General features: G+C 33.2%; 1 protein-coding gene across 4 annotated transcripts; it reads right to left on the reverse strand.

The window, feature by feature from the left end:
* Window positions 1-11,312: 11,312 nt before the first annotated feature.
* On the reverse strand, window positions 11,313-17,446 carry LOC117100516. 4 transcript variants are annotated; one of them, XR_004444131.1, is made up of 5 exons: window positions 17,297-17,446; window positions 15,514-16,114; window positions 14,604-14,700; window positions 13,080-13,169; window positions 11,313-12,062 (listed from the first exon to the last, which is right to left on the reverse strand). XR_004444131.1 is itself a non-coding variant. In XM_033240255.1 (4 exons), exons 2-3 carry the CDS (start codon window positions 16,077-16,079, stop codon window positions 14,607-14,609), a joined length of 660 nt encoding a protein of 219 aa, XP_033096146.1. In that variant the 5' UTR covers window positions 16,080-16,114; window positions 17,297-17,446; the 3' UTR covers window positions 11,313-12,062; window positions 14,604-14,606. The 4 variants fall into 4 exon arrangements, 3 of the variants coding, with proteins under 3 accessions (XP_033096146.1, XP_033096144.1, XP_033096145.1); XM_033240255.1 differs by lacking the exon at window positions 13,080-13,169; XM_033240253.1 differs by having other exon boundaries at window positions 11,313-13,169.
* Window positions 17,447-18,991: the final 1,545 nt, after the last annotated feature.

Consider the following 18,991-nt stretch of genomic DNA (forward strand, 5'->3'; position numbering starts at 1 on the left):
GTGGGGGGGGGGGGGGGGGCGGGGGGGCGGGGTGGGGGGGGGGGGGGGGGGGGGGGGAGGTGCCAATATGCTGGGGTAGCCCGAAGTGGGCGTGGTTGGGCGTCGCTTAAAATGTCTTGAAAGTTGTCCAGCGGACGATTTAGGTGTTTCAGACGCTTATTCAATCAATTTTACAGATAGATAATCTCCCAGTGGGCACAACTTGGTTGAAATTTCTCTTACTGTTATGCTTACAGTACTTATTTTATTTACATGCTTAAACACTTCTTTTTATATAAATTTAATATTATTATTCTTTTATTCTTTGTATTATTATTATTTCAATTTGGCCTGTTTCTATTATTGCTATTGTTATTATAGTTATTATCATTATTGTTATTATGGTCATTACTATTAATGTCTTTATTATTGCTATTATAATTATTATTTCTATTGATATTATTAGTATTGTTATTATTATTATTATCTTAACTCTATTCGACTGTCTTCGATATAGGTATTTTTATTATTATTATTTTAATATTTTATTTTTATCCCTGCTTTTCGCTTGAAATTATATTTTGCTGTTGCTATTCCACTTGTGGTATTACTGTTGCTATATATTTTATGCATTGGTACTTATGTATATCATGTATATTTATTTTGTGTTATTTAATATTGTCACTTCCTTTTTGGTATCAAATGTTTCTTCTGAATTGTATGGTGTACCATATTTTTTTCATGCAATTTTTGATACTTTTTTAAAATTATTATTTTGTTTTGAGTTTCTGAAAAAATCCTTTGTATTTCTTTTTGTACATTTGTGCATTTTCTTTTTATTTTTTTATTTATTAAATGTCTAATTGTAGTTCAGACCGACTACCAAACTTAATTTTCTCCCCTTTTTTGAACAACCCAAATGACTTTACCTCCAATATTGACCCAGATACTCAGTTCTTCTCTAATAACAACCCCTGTACATCCCAATATTATAAACCCAGTGAGTTCCCTGCCAGTACATTACAAGACTGCTTTTTCACCATTCATTTTAATTCAAGAGGCATTCTAAAATATCTTGATCAAATTAAACAACTGTTAAACTCAATTAACTTACCTATCATTGGGATAAGTGAAACATGGCTCAAATTTAATAATCCCCTAGTTCAACTCCCCACTTATCACTTTGTTCCCGCCCATAGAACTCACAAAGACGGTGGTGGTGTTGCCATGTATGTTCGTGATAGCCTTCAATTTTCCATAAGAAATGATCTTAGTCTACTCCCCTCTACTTGTGAATCTATTTTTATTGAAATAAATAGGCCTCATTTCAAAAAAACATTATTATTGGTACAATTTATAGATCTCCCTGCCTTGACCCTAAGAAATTCACTGATGAACTTGACTCTATTCTATCAACACTATCAAGAGAGAATAAAACCTTTTATACACTTGGCGATTTTAATATTGATATCCTCAAACATGAATGTGACAGTGACGCTCGCCATTTTGTTAATTCCCTGTTTAGCAACCATTACCTTCCCCTTATCCATAGACCATCTCGTATCACCAAAACCACTGCTTCCTTGTTAGGTAACATAATCACCAATCAGGTCGAACATCCCAACTTAAGTGGGTTACTGTATAGTGATATTTCTGATCATTTACCTGTTTTTAATATTACTTACATTTCTAAGTGGCTAAGATAAGGAAGAAATTTACATGCCTAGCTTCAGAAAATTTAACTCTTCAGTTTTAAAAAAAAAATCCGCCATGAAGTGACTGCTCAGCAATGGCCCAATGTTATTAATACCCATGATCCCAATACTGCATACACCAATTTTGAAAACACACTAAAATCACTTTACAATAAGCATTTCCCACTTCAAAATCATGTAATAAAAAAAGATCGAAAAATTAAGCCATGGAATGGATTACTTAAATCTATTAAATATAAACGTAAATTGTACGCTAAATTCCTTCACTGCCCATCTACCGCTAACGAGAAAGCCTACAAACAATTCCGTAACAAGATAAACTCTCTAATTAGGACTGCCAAATATAAGCATTTTCATAAACTTTTCTCAAACATAAAAATGATATCAAGGTTACATGGAAAACTATTAACTTGCTGCTAAATAAAACAAATATACAACAATTAGTTACCTCCCTAAATTGTGAAGGCACAACGACACAAGATCCTCAAAAAATCTCCAACTCATTTAATAAGCACTTTGTAGAAATTGGACCGTCCCTTGCTAGCAAAATCCCCCATGCCACCAAATCATTTAAAGACTTCCTTCCTAACCCAACTCCTAAGTCATTATTTTTTACCCCAGTTGATGAGGCTGAAATTATAAAAAAAAATACTTACCTCTATTGACCCCCAACAAATCTCCAGGTATTGATGACTTTTACATAAACCCATTAAATACATTGCAAATATTATTTCTTTCCCATTATCCCATATTTTTAATCTCTCACTGTCTCTCCCAGACAGGATGAAGTTAGCGCGCGTTACCCCTATATATAAGTCTGGTGATAAATCTGATCTTTCAAACTATCGCCCTATCTCGATTCTAGCCATATTCTCGAAAGCCTTGGAAAGAGTAATCTACGATCGAACATTTTCATTTATCTCCAAATATAACATTCTCTACAATAAACAATATGGTTTCAGAAAAGGTCACAGTATACCCATGGCCCTCATTGACCTAACAAACAAACTTGTAACTGCATTTGAAAATTGCCATTTTTTTTTATTGGAATCTTTATTGATCTTTCCAAGGCTTTCGACACTATCGACCACAATATACTCTTACATAAACTATCTCACTATGGAATTCTTGGACCCGCATATAATCTCTTCAAATGTTATCTCTCCAATCGTGCTCAATGTACAAAATATTGTAATTCAGCTTCAAATTTGAGTTCAGTAACTTGCGGTGTTCCTCAAGGTTCTCTACTTGCTCCCCTCTTATTTATTTTATACAGTATATTAATGACATTCATCTATCTTCTTCAATTCTCAATTTTTTCCTTTATGCCGATGACACTACCGTCTTTTATTCCGAACAAGATATCCAATCATTATCCGATACTGTTAATTCTAGTCTAATTCCCATGTCCCAATACTTCGCTGCGAATAAACTCTCAACCAACTATACAAAATGTAACTTCATTCTGTTTGGGACCACCCAAAAATTTAAAAATATTGACCTATCAAACCATAAAATTTTTATTGACAACAATGTCATTCCCTCTGTCCAAACAGCAAAATTTTTAGGAGTCTATTTAGATAGCAATTTAACTTGGAAAAAACACATCAATGAAATCGAACGTAAGGTTTCCAAAAGCATTGGTATCATTTCTAGATTATAACCTTCTTACCAAACAACATCCTCCGTATTCTTTATTGCACCCTCATCCTTCATTATCTGAGCTACTGTAACATTGTCTGGGCCAATACATATTTATCCAATATCAAAAAACTGCAAATTCTCCAAAAGAAGGCTATCAGGATCATAGATGGTGCCCCACCATGGTCGCATTCTTCCCATTTATTTGCCAAATTGAATCTCCTGAAACTCACTGACATTAATCTTGTCCAGCAAGGTAAATTTATTTTTTCTGCTATGCATTCTATCCTTTTCGAAAATTTATGCAATATGTTTGTTCCCAATTACTCTATTCATAATTACCCCACTCGATCTAGAACTCATATTCACATACCTACCCACAAAACTAATTATTTTCAACATAATATTAGATACTCAGGTCCTTCAATGATGAACAATCTCCCTCCCCCAATTCTAAACGCTGATTCTCTAAGAATATTTTCAAAAAAATTGAAACTTCACCTAATGTCGTTCTATTAAATTAATATTTGCAGTCAGATTTAATATGTTCTGCTCTCGCAAGAACTTCAGTTGTTTGTTTGTTTATTTATTTATTTTTTCTCCTTTTTTGTTTTGTTTTTTGGCTCTTCTTTTTTTCCCTTTTTTTGTTGTCTGTATTGACTTTTTTTTCAGGCATGCCCATCACAAGATCTTTGTCTTCTCGGGATCATGCCTTCTTCCATAGTTTACTTTTTTTTAAACCTTATTGTATTGCATAGTTTTGTGTTCTATGGAAGTTAATAAATGTCTTGAAAGAAAAGAAGAAAAAAGAAAGAAATAACGTTGATTCAACGTTATATGCAAATATTGAATCTACATTTAATTTTTGTTGTATATGAAAGTTTTCATCAACGTAAATCTCAACGTTGATTCAACGTAAAATGCCTAAGGTTCTTTCAACGCTAATTTCTAAACGTTGGAACAACGTCAAATGACCAATGTTGAATCAACGTCAAATTTTGGTTGTATATGAAAGTTTTCATCAACGTAAATTTCAACATTGATTCAACGTCAAATTTCTAAAGTTGTTTCAACATCAATGTTTAACGTTAAAACAACGTCAAATGATCAATGTTGAATCAGCGTTGAGTTTTTGCTGAATATGAAAGTTTTCATCAACGTTCAACGTTGATTCAACGTAAGATGTCTAAAGCTGTTTCAACATCAATTATTTAACGTTATATAACGTCAAATGATCAATTTTGAATGAACTTTGAATTTTGGTTGTGAATGAAAGTTTTCATCAACATAAATTTCATCGTCGATTCAATGTAGTATGTTCAATGTTAATTCAATATAAAATGTTCAATGTTGAGTGAATGTCAATGTCTGATTCTTTAAACTTACAAAATACACTGAGTTTAAAATATACTTCAACATTTTTCTTTAAGTGAAACTTGAAAAAAAACATTAAATATTATGCATCGTAGCTATACATAAGCATGTTTAAATCAGAGTTTTTGTAATATAACAACAGCTACTATGTCTAGATTTCAAAATATACCTATCATGCATTACTGTCGTCTTAACTGACCTAATATTGCACACTTAGCTTAATTAAGAATCTTTCGCGTTACAGGATTCGGTTTAAATCAGTAACTTGGTGATAAATTATTTGAAGCTCTACTATCCTTAGGCAGGTTTTTTCTTGTCCAACCAGAGGTATTGAAGCAAGGTATACAAGAACCTTTGTGAAAGATAAAAACAAAACAAAAATATTGAAACAAAGAAAACTGAAATATTGTTTTAAAGTTTGTATGGTAAATTTTAAAAAGGTAAATACTTGAATACCATGTAGATAGTTAAAACAACTGTTCTTCCCAGACCAATCTGCATTGGTATACTGCAAGCATTACCAATAATGATGCAAATACTGAAAAATCTTCACTATGAACTACAGTATTGCAAACATGGACAGTTAGATATTTCTCTATAGAGAGTGGCACTTACCTAAAACACATATTCATTTACTTTTATTACTTTTGATATGCAAAATATTAAATTGAATGTTGTGTAATAGATAGAGTAATTGCCTGGGTTAATAATGGGCTTAAGCTAAAACAATTTAACATTTTGCTAAATAATTAGGAACAACACCAAACAACATGTATGGATGGAGAACAAAATAAGTTTGAAAACAAACTTTAAGCCACATCTTTCAATAATATAATTTTTTTTAAAGATTTAAATACATTTTTCTCAGACAGCATCATACTACGAAGTGAGATGCCATATTAAATATGTTAAGATAATATTTACGATTAGACTGTCCCCAATTAATTTAAACTTATTATTCGCCTTCGTACGACTAAAATAGTCGTACAACGACGATACGACAAATGCTGTTTACTGTTTGTATGACTTCTTAGGTACCCAAGACTTTAATTAAGAAAAAAAAATGGTTATTACTGTGACACAGTAAGGTAGTCACTTATTGCTGTGGGATAGTGGTATTATTGTAAAATTTAACAATAAAAATTATATACCTTTTTTACTGCTTCATCATGGCTGCTCATCCATCAGTTTTGTACCGGGAGATAAATAAATACACATTCAATAGTCGTTTTTTTCTCAGTGTCTACCACAATCAATATATTGCAACAAACATGGCTTCCTTTCAATGGATTGAAAACCTGAAAGAAATACTATATTATTTATAGTTAGGCCTATGCACACAACTAAATTAGACCTAAGCCCATATTATTTTTGATATTTCTATTATTCATTACTCCTTAAATGTTAATATTATTAAAAGATATTTTTATTGAAAGAAAATATAAAATTTTACATTATTAACTTCTTTAAAAAAAAAAAAAAAAATGATTACTGATGACATGACAATGATGTGGATATTTTATAGCACTGGCAGTATGTGGGCCTATGATATGAGATGAATTATTAAACACACATAATAATTGCTGTTTTATTTTTGCGCTTGGTCTATGCACCCACATTTTGACATTATATTAAATTTAATATAGAAAAACGCATTTCAACACAGGACGTAGCCATTTTGCAAAGTTAGGTCAAGGCCTAGGCGATTAAAAATTACCGCTAATACTTCAAACTTAGCCCACACATCCAATTTGCAGTCTAGCCTAAACAAGTGAATAATTATGCTAACTTGCTCTTACACTACCCTACAGTACTCTAGTCTAGACCTAGTCTCTTACCTAGCTACTACTAGGCTAGGGCCAGAGGGCCTGACTGGCCTATCCTAGCTAAAACGAAAGATAACCACATATATAAAGCAAGCCTATACAGTTACGATATTGGACTGGCCTAAATACACCCTTTAGATTACAAATATAAAATTCTTACCATTTATTTGATAATGCTGAAATTCTTTAGTTGTAAACTGGGAATGAAGCCAACGTACAGCAACTGATACTTCAATTAGCCAAACGGTGTGTCGCAAACATTTTATTTATTATTAATCAAAAGTTACGAAAGTAATGACAAATATCACTTTTGATACATTGTAACAACATATAAAGCTAGAATGTCCTGAAATTTTAGCATTTAGGTATGATTACTTTTGGAGTTCGTTGGTAGCATATGTTTGTTTATTGCTTAAATCCTGGGTGTGTTTTTAAAACAGGATTATTTTTATTTGGTTGGTTAAATGTTGCTATCAAATACTCGATTTTTTCGTAGATAAATGTTTTTGACAGGTTAAAGATATGTTGGCACTTAACAATTCCGGAATATTTTTAATCATGAGTGCTTTTGTTTGTTGGAGTTGTAACATACGTTACACTTTCTCGTATCATTCGTTATCAGTTTTGACCGTTACATTTTTGAATATTTAACAAAGAACCTTTTTATTACAGGTTACAAGTGCATACAAGTGGTAATCTTTTGGTTCGTAACTAAACAGTTTAGAACAAATGTCATGGGAATAATATAAAAAGAATATGTGATATTTATGCATTTACCTTTAAATTTACCATCACAAAAATACAGTTTACTAAAGAAAAAATACGCAAAAGTGCCCAAAAAGTGTGATTATAGGAAAACTGTCTGCATTCTATTGTGGAAAGCAACAGTGAAAGTATATTTGAGATGCGAATTAGTTACATGAACATTTTTACATGAGAATTTTATTTTATAAACGCATCGTAACGTGACACTATAACAATTCCCTGGTTTCCACGAATGATTTGTAACTGTTTCTTAATGTTGGTGACAAAAATAAAAGTTGACAAGATTACATATTCATATTTTCCTGAATCATTATTCAAATTGTCACCATTATTTTTTTTGAATTATTAAGACAATTTTGATTTGATTTTTTTCCCCGAATTTTTGAAACGTGAATTGGCAGTTTTGTAGTGGTTTTGACCAAACTGATTGGTCTGTACCGACCTAATCCGATTAGCCCATTACTTGCCACACTTTCAAGGACAGAGAACCATGAAATTACCATAATGATTAAAGATAAGATGCTCCTATAATATGAGTTTTTCTATACCCCACCATTTAGGTAAATTTAAATAAATCTTCTAAAACTATTTCTATAGAAATTTTATGTCCAGTTGAGGTATAGTTAAAGAAATTTAAGCTTCGTTGAAAAAAATAACATTATAAACGTTTATTATATGTTAAAATACAAACTAAATTTTAATTTGACATTGAAAAGATGTTGAACTTTATGTTGTTACTGTGACTTTAACATCTTAACCAGTTTTCAACGTTTTTATTGTTGAAATAATGTTGAGTAGATAATGGGTAGGCCTACTTTGTAGAAACATATACAGTAACACATTTTCAATGTTGATTTTACATTGAAATAAAAACTATATTTAAAGTTAACGTTGGAAAAACATTGTATAATTATATCGTAATTGTTATGTTAAAATCGCAACCCGATTTCAAAGTGAATTCATTGTTGAAATAAAGTTTTGGTAGAATCTTAAACTCTGGGTTGAAAACATAACGTGTTGCTTACGTTAAAATAAAACTATATTTTAACTTGACATTGAAAAGATGTTGAACTAATGTTGTTACTGAAATTTTAATATCTCAACCAGTTTGCAACATTTATTTATTGTTGAAACAACGGTGAGTAAATAATGGGTGCTTTGTAGAAACACAACACATTTTCAACGATGATTAACATTGAAATAAAGGCTAGGCCTATGTTTCAATTTAGTGTTGGAAAAATGTTGAATAAACATTGCAATTGTTATGTTAAAATGTCAACCAGATATCAAAATGAATTCAATGTTAAAATAAAGTTGAGTAAAAACCTATATATTTTGAAAATTTATTTAACGTTGAGAAAACGTTAAATGAACAATGGGTCTTTGGTTGAAAAACATCATAACACATTTTCAACGTTGATTCTACATTGAAATGCAATTTTAAGTTGACGTTGAAAAGATTTTGGACTTATATTGTTATTGTAAATTTAGCCTATCTCCGCATATTTCCAACGTTTATTTAACGTTTAATAATGTTGAATAAACAAGATTGAATATTTAGGAATTTTACTGAATTAGAATCTTAATTGTGAAGAAATTGCTTACTCAGTTTTAAAAAGATATACTGTATATGAATTTCGAATAAAATGAAATGAAATTGTTGAAACAAGTTTGAGTTAAATTAATGGATATACAGTACTGTAAAAAAGAAAACAACACATTTTCAACGTTGATTCTACATTACTATTATATTTAGACTTAACATTGTATTAATTGTTATGTTAAAATGTCAACCAGATTTTAAAGTGAATTCAGTGTTGAAATAAAGTTGAGTAAAAAAATATATTTTAACTTGACACTGAAAAAAAATTAACTTATGTTGATATTGTAACTTTAAAATCTCAACATATTTGCAATGTTTATTTAACGTTAAAAAATGTTCAATAAACAATAGGATTGTGGCTGAAAATCATAGGCCTATCACTTTTTCAACGTTGATTTCACATTAAAATGTAAACTATAATTTAACTTAATATAACTGAACATTGTCACTGTAACATTAAAATCTCAACGTATGTTTAACGTAGAAAAAACGTTGAATAAACTAAAGGTTTTTGGCAGAAAAACATAACATAATTTAAACGTTGATTATACGTTAAAATACAAACTATATTTTAACATTACATTAAAAAGATGTTGAAATAATGTTGTTAATGTAATTTCAATATCTAAACCATTTTTCAACGTTTATTTATTGTTGAAATAACGTTGAGTAAGTAATGGATACGTTGTAAAAATACACAACACATTTTCAATGTTGATTCTACATTGAAATAAAAATTATGTTTAGAGTTAACGTGGGAAAAATGTTGAATAAACATTGTAATTGTTATGTTAAAATCTCAACCAGATTTCAAAGTGAATTCAATGTTGAAATAAAGTTAAATAAAACAATATATTTTAACTTCACATTAAAAAAAAAACATTGAACTTATGTTGATACACTAACTTTAAAATCTCAACAGATTTGCAACGTGTATTTAACGTTGAAAAAACGTTCAATAAACAATAGAGTTTGGTTGAAAAGCGTAACACATTTTCAACGATGATTCTACATTGAAATGCAAACTATATTTTAACTTGACGTTGAAAAGATGTTGAACTTACGTAGTTACTGTAATTTGTAACATTAAAATCTCAACATATTTTCAACGTTTATTTAACGTAGAAAAAATGTTGGATAAACAATAGGTTTTTGGTTGAAAAAAGAAGCACATTTTCAACGTTGATTCTACATTGAAATGCAAACAATATTTTAACTTGACGTTTAAAAGATGTCGAATACATGTTGGTACTGTAATTATCAACCAAATTTCAACATTAATTCAACGTTGAATTAACGTTTAATTATCAACAGGGACTTGGGTTAAATACACAACATATTTTCAACGTTGATTCAATGTTGAGTATATGTTGTCAACATGATACTAACGTTTCAACTACATTTCAACGTCGATTCAATGTTGAATTAACGTTGTGTGCCCGCTGGGATATATAGAAAATACATATCATTTTTTTTTTCTCCCCGACGAATTGTGATTTTTCTTCTTTTTTGAGGGGGTAATTATCTGGGGGAAAAAATTCCCCTCCCCCGCTGGCGCCGCCACTGCCTGGCAGGATGGTTTGACATTGAATGTACTAATTTCGTACGCTAAGCAAGTACTCCCCAGGAAGCAGAGACGGTTGCACTTTGTGCTGGTTTGCCATTGTACCGTATGTTATATAGGGGAACGCTCAGCGCCTTTTATCATTCCAATGTGGAATTGGCGCTATAATACTTAGTGGTTGTTGTTGTTCTTGTTGTTGCTGGTTGCTGTTGTATTGTGTTGGTCGTTGTTGGTTGTCGCTAGCTACTGTTGGTTGTTATTGTTGCTGCTGCTGCTGTTATTACTGTATTATGCCTCTTTTAAAGTCATTTTGTATAGATATGTATTGTGCAGTTCTGTGGTCTATATTACCATAACGCTTTCCGTATTCTACTCCGGTTGCCACTATATTGCAGTGCTAGTGATGTTTGTTAGTCGTGGTATACCGTCATTTTTTTAATATGTTAGAAAGGCTGTGTATAAACATATTTTCAATAGTGACAACTTATTAGTGTCAACTGTAAATGAGTATTTCCTTGATGGCTCCAAGCTAAATTGTAGGTGGCGTGAACTGCTACGGTATTAGGACTAACTATAACCTGTTCATTTTATTTTGTCTATTGATATTTTTTTTTCTTTCTCTCTATTGTTAAGCTGTATCGCTGTCTCAAGTTTGAGTGAGGATATGGACTACGATCTGAAATATGATGTGAAATGAATGAAATTATGATTAATTAGAGGGTTTCTTGGTGTTGCTGGGGTGGGGGGTGACCACCTATATCGCCACCCCTTGAACTGGTGTACCATAGAAATGTGTATCAATAATCCTACAGCTGGCCACAATAATGACCATCATAATCAATGTATAATATTTTTTTTTACCTCGACGATAACGTTTATTCAATACACACTTAGCTTACAAAACATTAGCACCGAACTGCAAAGAAAAATTGCATTACACTAATCCACACATATACACACACACTCTACTTCTAAAAATGTCTATTCACATTGCAGATAATAATTGAAAAATAATTGAATAATGCGACATTAACACATTGGCTGCCATGCAGTTTATGCTTAAGCCTATGAAAAAAACTTCAAGCAGATTCCACCATAATGTTAGAGATAGAATATAAAAAAGTGCTTCGTTCTGTTGCAGCAGCGCCCTCAGCGACACCTTATCATGTGACTACATCCATCTGTGGCAGTCAATGTGTTTATTAATGCTGTAATTATTCAAAATTACAATTATACATTGCCTATCATAAAAGTTAAGCACATGACACATCATGCCTTACCCATAGGGGCCAAACATCAAGGTAAATATTAAATTCACATGTAAAAATAAAAAAAATGGTCCATATTGCACATGAGTTTTTTAGCACATGTGCCATATAGCACATGAGTCATATTGCACATGGGCCATACAGCACATGGCCATATAGCACATGGGCCATATAGCACATGGTCCATATTGCACATGGGCCATATTGCACATGGGCCATATGACACATGGGCCATAGCATATGATCCATATTGCACATGGGAGAAATGGCTCAAACGTCTCATCTGATACACGGTGCGTAACTCAAACAGGCATCTCAATCCTCCAGCTGAAACAAGAATTGAATAAGAGGTTAAAGTGTTGCAGAGATCTTCACGTATTAGCACACACACAGTATCTATTACAAGTTTAGTCGACTAAGATACGCTACTCCCTCACAGCCCTCGCAGCAAACTCAAAACATTCTTTCGCGAACACTGTGATTTGGTTTGTTATAAAATAACAGTTATGATCAGCTTGGTCAACATTTTTTTAAACTATTAAGATTTTGGAATAGTTACCCTTGGTCAACACATTTTTTGTTCTACTAACAAATGTAAAACAATCCAAAAAAACTATACATTCAGCGGCGTAGGGATGGGCAGCGCAGCCAGTGCAAAGCACTGGGGCCCTGGGCTATTAGGGGTCCATCCATAAATAGGCCTAAAAATAATTTCCAACTTAATATTTTTTAATAAGGAAACGGCCAATGGGTCCTCAATAATATTTAGGTTTTGAAAGGAGAAATTATTAACTGCTTTGTTAATTTCAATTCAGTGGTTAATTCAAGGGAACAGCCGGCCCAGCCCCATTGAATTTTTTTAAATTATAAAAAAAAAAAAATTATACATAAAAAAGAATATTTTGATTTAAAATTAAGTCTAAGAAATGTACCATTTTTGGCCATCTAGAGGTGCCATAATTATGAATTTTTAATTCCAAGAACTACCGTAATTGTTTAATTTATGTTACCTGGATTTTCTTTATTATTACCCTACCCGCAGGAGAAATTTACGGCTCCCATCACCCCTCCACTAGCCATAACTCAGGTCTATGGCCCTCGGTTCACATCACAGGGCCCTGAAATTAATCTTGCACTGGGGCCCATTCTAATCTAGCTACGCTGCTGTATACATTCAATATTGCGTACACAAAGTTACATTTATGGCAAACAAGATCAATATTAACATGATTTATGTAATTACATTTTGTCACAATTAAAAAGTTTTTTACACTTTTAAAATACGAAGTGGATATATTCATGGTTACATCAAATTGCACAATACTGAGAATTTCAAATGCTAACCTCATTATTCTGGTTTCTAAAAACAGGTCTCCCACCAATTAAAGACCACTTTAGGAACCAGGGTTTCTATGGTCTTTAGCAGCTTTGGTCCTTAATTAGAATAATAAAGATAAAAGACATTTGTTAATTTGGGACCATAGAAAGGTGGGCTTTAATTGGAGTTGGTACTTAATTAGAGTGGTCTTTAATTAGAGGGAGACCTGTAAAGGTCTCCCTCCAATTAAAGACCATTTTTTTAATTTGAGAAACATGGAAAAGTGGTCTTTAATTAATTGGCGGTGGTCATTAATTAGAAGGGGTCATGCACTATCATCAATTTAAATTAAGGGTTGATGTTTCCAACCTTCCTAATAATATACTATCTGAACTTTAAGGGTGGAATTGACTCAACTATCCAAACATCATGGAACTTACAAAATTGATGTAAACCTTTCATTGTTTCTCCATAAATATATCCACAGTCTTTAAAATATTTCATTCATATAAAGATACACATAAAGCAGCAGATAAATAGTGGCTATATTTTTACAATATACAGTATTCACATTCTCAACAATTGAGGGCAGTTTACACAATTTCAAAAAGTACAGTTTATGCAATCTTAACAACTGGGGGCAGCATACTTGATTTCAAGAACAAAATTGATCAACAGTAGCTTTTAGGTTATATGAGGCATGTTGTGGCAAAATGGCTAAGTTGTAGCAAAAATTAAAATTCAGGTTATTGGTATTTTCAGATACCTGAGTATGTGATCTTTCAAATGAGGGGTCATTAATTGAAATTGGACATTTCAAGCCTAAAGTTACTGGAAAGTGAAAGTACAGTACTTTTAGAATCAAGATAAACATGATTTTGAGTTATCATACACTGTTTAATAGAATGAACTATCAAAATAACATTAAATAAACAATTTCTTGACCACTTCCAGAACTAATACTTTGGTACATGATTAATAAGACATTAATCTGTTGATTTATAATGAAAAACAAATTAGGATTTTTAGGCAATTTTTTGAGCTCCCATATTTTATAGCTCATTTACTCAATACTGGCCTGTGTGACAACTTAACCATTTCGCCATGACATGCCTCATATAAAAAAATAGTAAATTATATCTGTCAAAGAAGTAAATTAAATAATAAAAAAAACACAAAAAATGTCATGAATCCCTTGGAAAGTAAAAAAAAAAAACAAAAACATTAAGCATGTGAAAACCAGAGGTCACTAAAAAGAAAGAATCCATTTTTAAGGAGTTCTGGAGCTTTCATAAGACACATTTAACTTTATATTGCTGTGCATAGTGACAATCTTCACTAGCTGACTTCCGGGAAACAATTTATAGTACAGTAGTAAAAACAAGTAATTATAATGAATTTGCGGGAAATGGATTAAATTTTCACGAGATTTTTGTTTTCTTGCTTGGGCAACTCAATTTTTCTGGGAGACTCCCACTATTAATGGGACTTGCAATCCCTAGTGTAAAACACACAGCATCAATGCTTTTTCAACAAGCAAAAACACAGACCAATTATTGAACGTTGTGGTGTGTGCTGGCTGTTGATTCTTTAGACATCGGCGTAGTTCCATCTGCCTTCTCTGTATGTCCAGCAGACATATCAACACTGGAAAACAAAACAAAAAAAGATGTTGAGGGCGCTATTGTATATCATTTAGTGGAGCGGTTAATATGCTTGCATTCTAATTTCAGAGTCCTGGATTGAAATCCTGTAAAAATAAACCCAGGGAGAAAAACAGCTCTACTAATTAAGCTGAATATGGTTATTATTCAAACATACTAGGCCCTGCATTCTTTTCAAGTACTGAATTAGTATTGACAGTGATCAACTTGTTTATTAAGTAACTAACACTACTTGTTATGTGTGCAATTTGTAAAAAAATACTGACAAATAATCAGATTAACAAATGCTATAAACTATAGCATGTAGGTGCCTACTGTTCAATCAATCAATTAAACATTTAATCGATCAACCACTAACTTAATTTGGATGCTGCATTACAAAAAGGTCTTCATTAATGAACGTAGGGGAAGGAGCAGTTAGGAGCCCAATGTACAATGATTGTACTAAGCCTCGGCAATGTGTGGTAGGGTGGCCATTTCCTTTCCATGCTGGTTCTTAATATTAACCTCCTCAGCAAATGTTAACCAGGTACCCAATCATACTCCTGGATGGAGAGAGACAAGTGTGCACAGGCGGAATGCACAGCTAGGTGTTCAATCCCCTGACCCTGAGGCTAAGAAACAGAAATGCAACTGCCTGTGCCAAATAGATATAATGCATTAACCTATCAAATTCAATGTTTTTTAAAGCTAAGTCTGTAATCCATGGGTTTTCTGTGGTTTGTCATAAGCACCAACCTTGCCTCCTTATAACTTCAAATGATTTGATATTGTGGTTTGATTATACCGTACTCACCTACTAAGTGGCTGATAGGCTGGTTGTGGGTACATCGTACACGCATCTGGCACCAGTGCAGGCTGAGAAGATGTATCAATATCTGGTCTTAGCACAGAATATCCATTTGCATCGTATGTTGGCAAATCGCACGGTATGTAGCTTGCAGACGGTGACAACGGCGTTGCTCCAGGTTGCATCGGTCTGTTTGGGTACGGGTATGCAGGCACCGGTGCATATGTGATCATTGCGTGTCCTTGCGTGTACTGCACAGGTTGCACGCTTAATGGATTCGCATTCATCATGTTCTGTCTAGCACGTCGACGAGCGGTGGCTCCGAGGAAAATGAACAATAACCCGCTTAAGAGAAGCATGAACCCCAGGATGTTGGTTCTCTGTGTAGCAAGTGCAATGCCGAGCACAAACATCAACGCACCCACGATCATAAACGCTCTACTACACCCCTGAGAGGCTGCTTGTTGTCGATCGGCTGCGATGAACGTCAAGTATGTTAGTGGCTGAGAGTTGTTATTCGGCACTGTTGTCTGTCCATACACCATCTGGGGGTCTGGATTATGATGATACATGGTGTCCTATGTGGCCAAACTACCAATCCTTAATTCTGTGAATAAAGCGATCGATGCTCCAAAAGTAATATGTGCACATTCAATATAAACAATCTGTTTGTCAAATATCTATTCAAAGTTCAATTCATATTTTATTTTCAGATGAACATAGATATAAGTACAAATACAAAAAGTGGAAAACTGATATCCTTGGAACGTCAAAAAGACTCTCAAAACAGAATCTACAAACAACAGAAAGCTCAATAAAAATGTAACAAATAACAATATCAATCCAACTGTCATCTAAAAATGCCACCAAATTTTCTATTGGAAAAAAATAGTGCTTAGTTAAAAAATAAAAGGTAAAAAATTCAGTATTTTGATCCAGATATTCTTTGATTATTAATTCAAATTGTTGTGGGTAATTACTAAGGGTCAATCTAATATTAATATTATTATTTGGGGAAAAAATGTCTTTAAAATACAGTAATATTAATATCAAATGGTTTCATAAACAACCCATTATTTGTAGTCACCTCAGGGTGAATGGAAGATTGAGCTAATATCCAAACATACAGTTGGTTATGTATATATGCCTTTTTTGGTGTTTTTTTTTTCTTTTTCATAAAGACTAGTTTTGGACTAAAACCTGGCACAATAATAATACAGTAAATATTCAAGTCGTTTCATCTGGTTGGCTTTGTGAAATAGTTAATCAAATAGTTCTACAATAAATACGGGTCAATAAAAAAATAAACAAAAATAAATAAAACCTTAAAATATCATAATTTATATCATATGTTCTCATAACATTAACATGCCAATGACCGTCTTTCTGGAGCGCCACTCTCAGTAGCTCGCTCAGGCTCGCTGGCAGACTTACTGGTTTTTAGCGAGAACTTAGCCTAGCAGCGTCAAATAAGAATAAGACGAACCGAGGAAGCAGCATACAATACGCACAGCAAAAACCAAAATAATAACAATACAACAGCAACGCATTCTTTGTTTGTATCTTAAATGCATTTTATAACGCCAGCCTATATGAGAGAGAAAAAAAACTCTTCGGTATCATGATCATACCAAACTACTTAACATTTTACACGCATAAATCATTTTGATTGTTTTCGCAAGAAACAGAATACTACAACAGTTTAAACATACAACAGGTAAGTGTGAAAAACCAACAATAGAACAATAATAAAATACTGAGCGAATAATTCAATGATTTTGATACTTACTCGGTTGAACAAGGATTACGTGGTTGTAGATTTGTTCTAAGAATAATTAATGATTAGGTTAAAAAATGCCAGAAATCAGAACAAAAATATGATATTCTACTGTGTTTATACACAGCCATCGTCGAGTATAAACAATAACATGATGCCCGCCCTCAGTTGACATCATGAAAATGAAAATTATTTTGTGTGCAAAATTCCAACTAAATGAGGGCCTAGGTTTATACAATAGTGACTGACATTCATGAACTTTATGGAGAATAAACGCAAGGCGTTCATAATTGTTATTTAACTCATCAGTGGTGCAGCCTATATGATAGCTAGACACGTTGATCGGGGAGGGGAATTACAAATTTTCCGAATGGGCGCACTAGAAGGGCCACGCCCACCTTTGTTGAACTTGAAAATAGGACTGACTCTTAGACCGAAAGTATTGCTGACGTTCAATTTTAAATTAAATTTAAATTATGTCGGTTAATTAGATCAAACAAATTGGCATTTTTTGAGGAAAGGGGAGGGGTGAGTACCAGCATGTCAACACCAAACCTCAGCCCCACCATGGCAGTGGGTGAGGCGGGGAAAAAAATCAGGATGGAGCATCTTCAAATGCCGGAAATAGCTTTCTCAGACTTAAAATATTACAAGGTTGAGGTATGGGCTGAGATGAACAAATTCAGTGTGCAGTGGCAAGTTCTATGGTCTGATATAGCACTTTTATCTTTTGCGAAATTGTGAACGAATTAGTGGGGTAGGGAATTATCAGGAGTTCAACACCCACCTCAGCATGCACCAAGGTTGGGACTGAAAGTATATAATAATGGTGTAGCGACTCTAGGTTCCCTGAAATTGCACTCCCAGACGGTTTCAAGCGGTTTCCGAATGGTCTTACGGTGATAATATTTTAATAAACAACCAAATTTTTAAAAATTATTATGATTAGAATCACATATTATCGTTTGCACTTAACATTCTTAATACAGTTTAACGATGAGTTCGCATGTCCTCGTCACCAGTGGCGTATCTAGAAGTCTTGAAATGGCGCGGAGGTGAAGTAGGGGTCTCGATGATCAGGTGAGGGGCGCTAATTCGCAAAATAAGGTGATTAGAGAGGTATAGAGAGCAGTTGACTATGCTGATGCTAATGTCACCGACGAGAACAAAGTGGGCAATATGGCAATTTAGGGATTTCAAAGGCTTATTTAATTGATTTTAGAGTCCATTAGTATTTAGCATGTAGAAAATACATATTTTTTCCCTCTCCGAATCACCCCCCCCCCCAGGCCCGTAGCCAGGTCATTTCAAGGGGGTTCTCTGGGCGTGAGGTCCAGGGAGCCTGCCTAGGGCCCCGGTGGCCAGAGCAGTTTTTGTGTTTAATAGGTCTATATAATGTTATAAAAGCAGTATGTTTTGAAAAAGATCTATGTAATAAAAAGGTGGTAATATAATAAAATTAGAAAATATTTCCTGAGTGGATTTCCCGTACGATTAAAAATCGTAACGGTACCGCATCGTGAGTGGATTTCCCGCACGATTAAACATCGTAACGTTACTGGGTTTGGTCTACAGGAGTTCGTGCTTCGAACAGGTCATTCCAATCATAGAAGAAGCCTTTTGATGGAGAAAGTGTACTTTTTTAGCAAAGGTTTGCCTAGGTCGAAACTAACTCCGGCTATATAAAAATTGATTAGAATATTGAAA

Source organism: Anneissia japonica, unplaced genomic scaffold (assembly GCF_011630105.1).
Source record: "Anneissia japonica isolate Jap-2015-1 unplaced genomic scaffold, ASM1163010v1 scaffold685_len2926416_cov193, whole genome shotgun sequence".
NCBI lineage: Eukaryota > Metazoa > Echinodermata > Crinoidea > Comatulida > Comatulidae > Anneissia > Anneissia japonica.

Bases quoted from the DNA above. Each gene is read 5' to 3' on its own strand.
- LOC117100516 (XM_033240255.1), bottom strand. From the start codon at position 16,079: ATGTATCATCATAATCCAGACCCCCAGATGGTGTATGGACAGACAACA. The intron at 14,701-15,513 runs GTGAGTACGGTA...TTTGTTTTCCAG, and splicing joins GCCTATCAGCCACTTAGTAG to TGTTGATATGTCTGCTGGAC.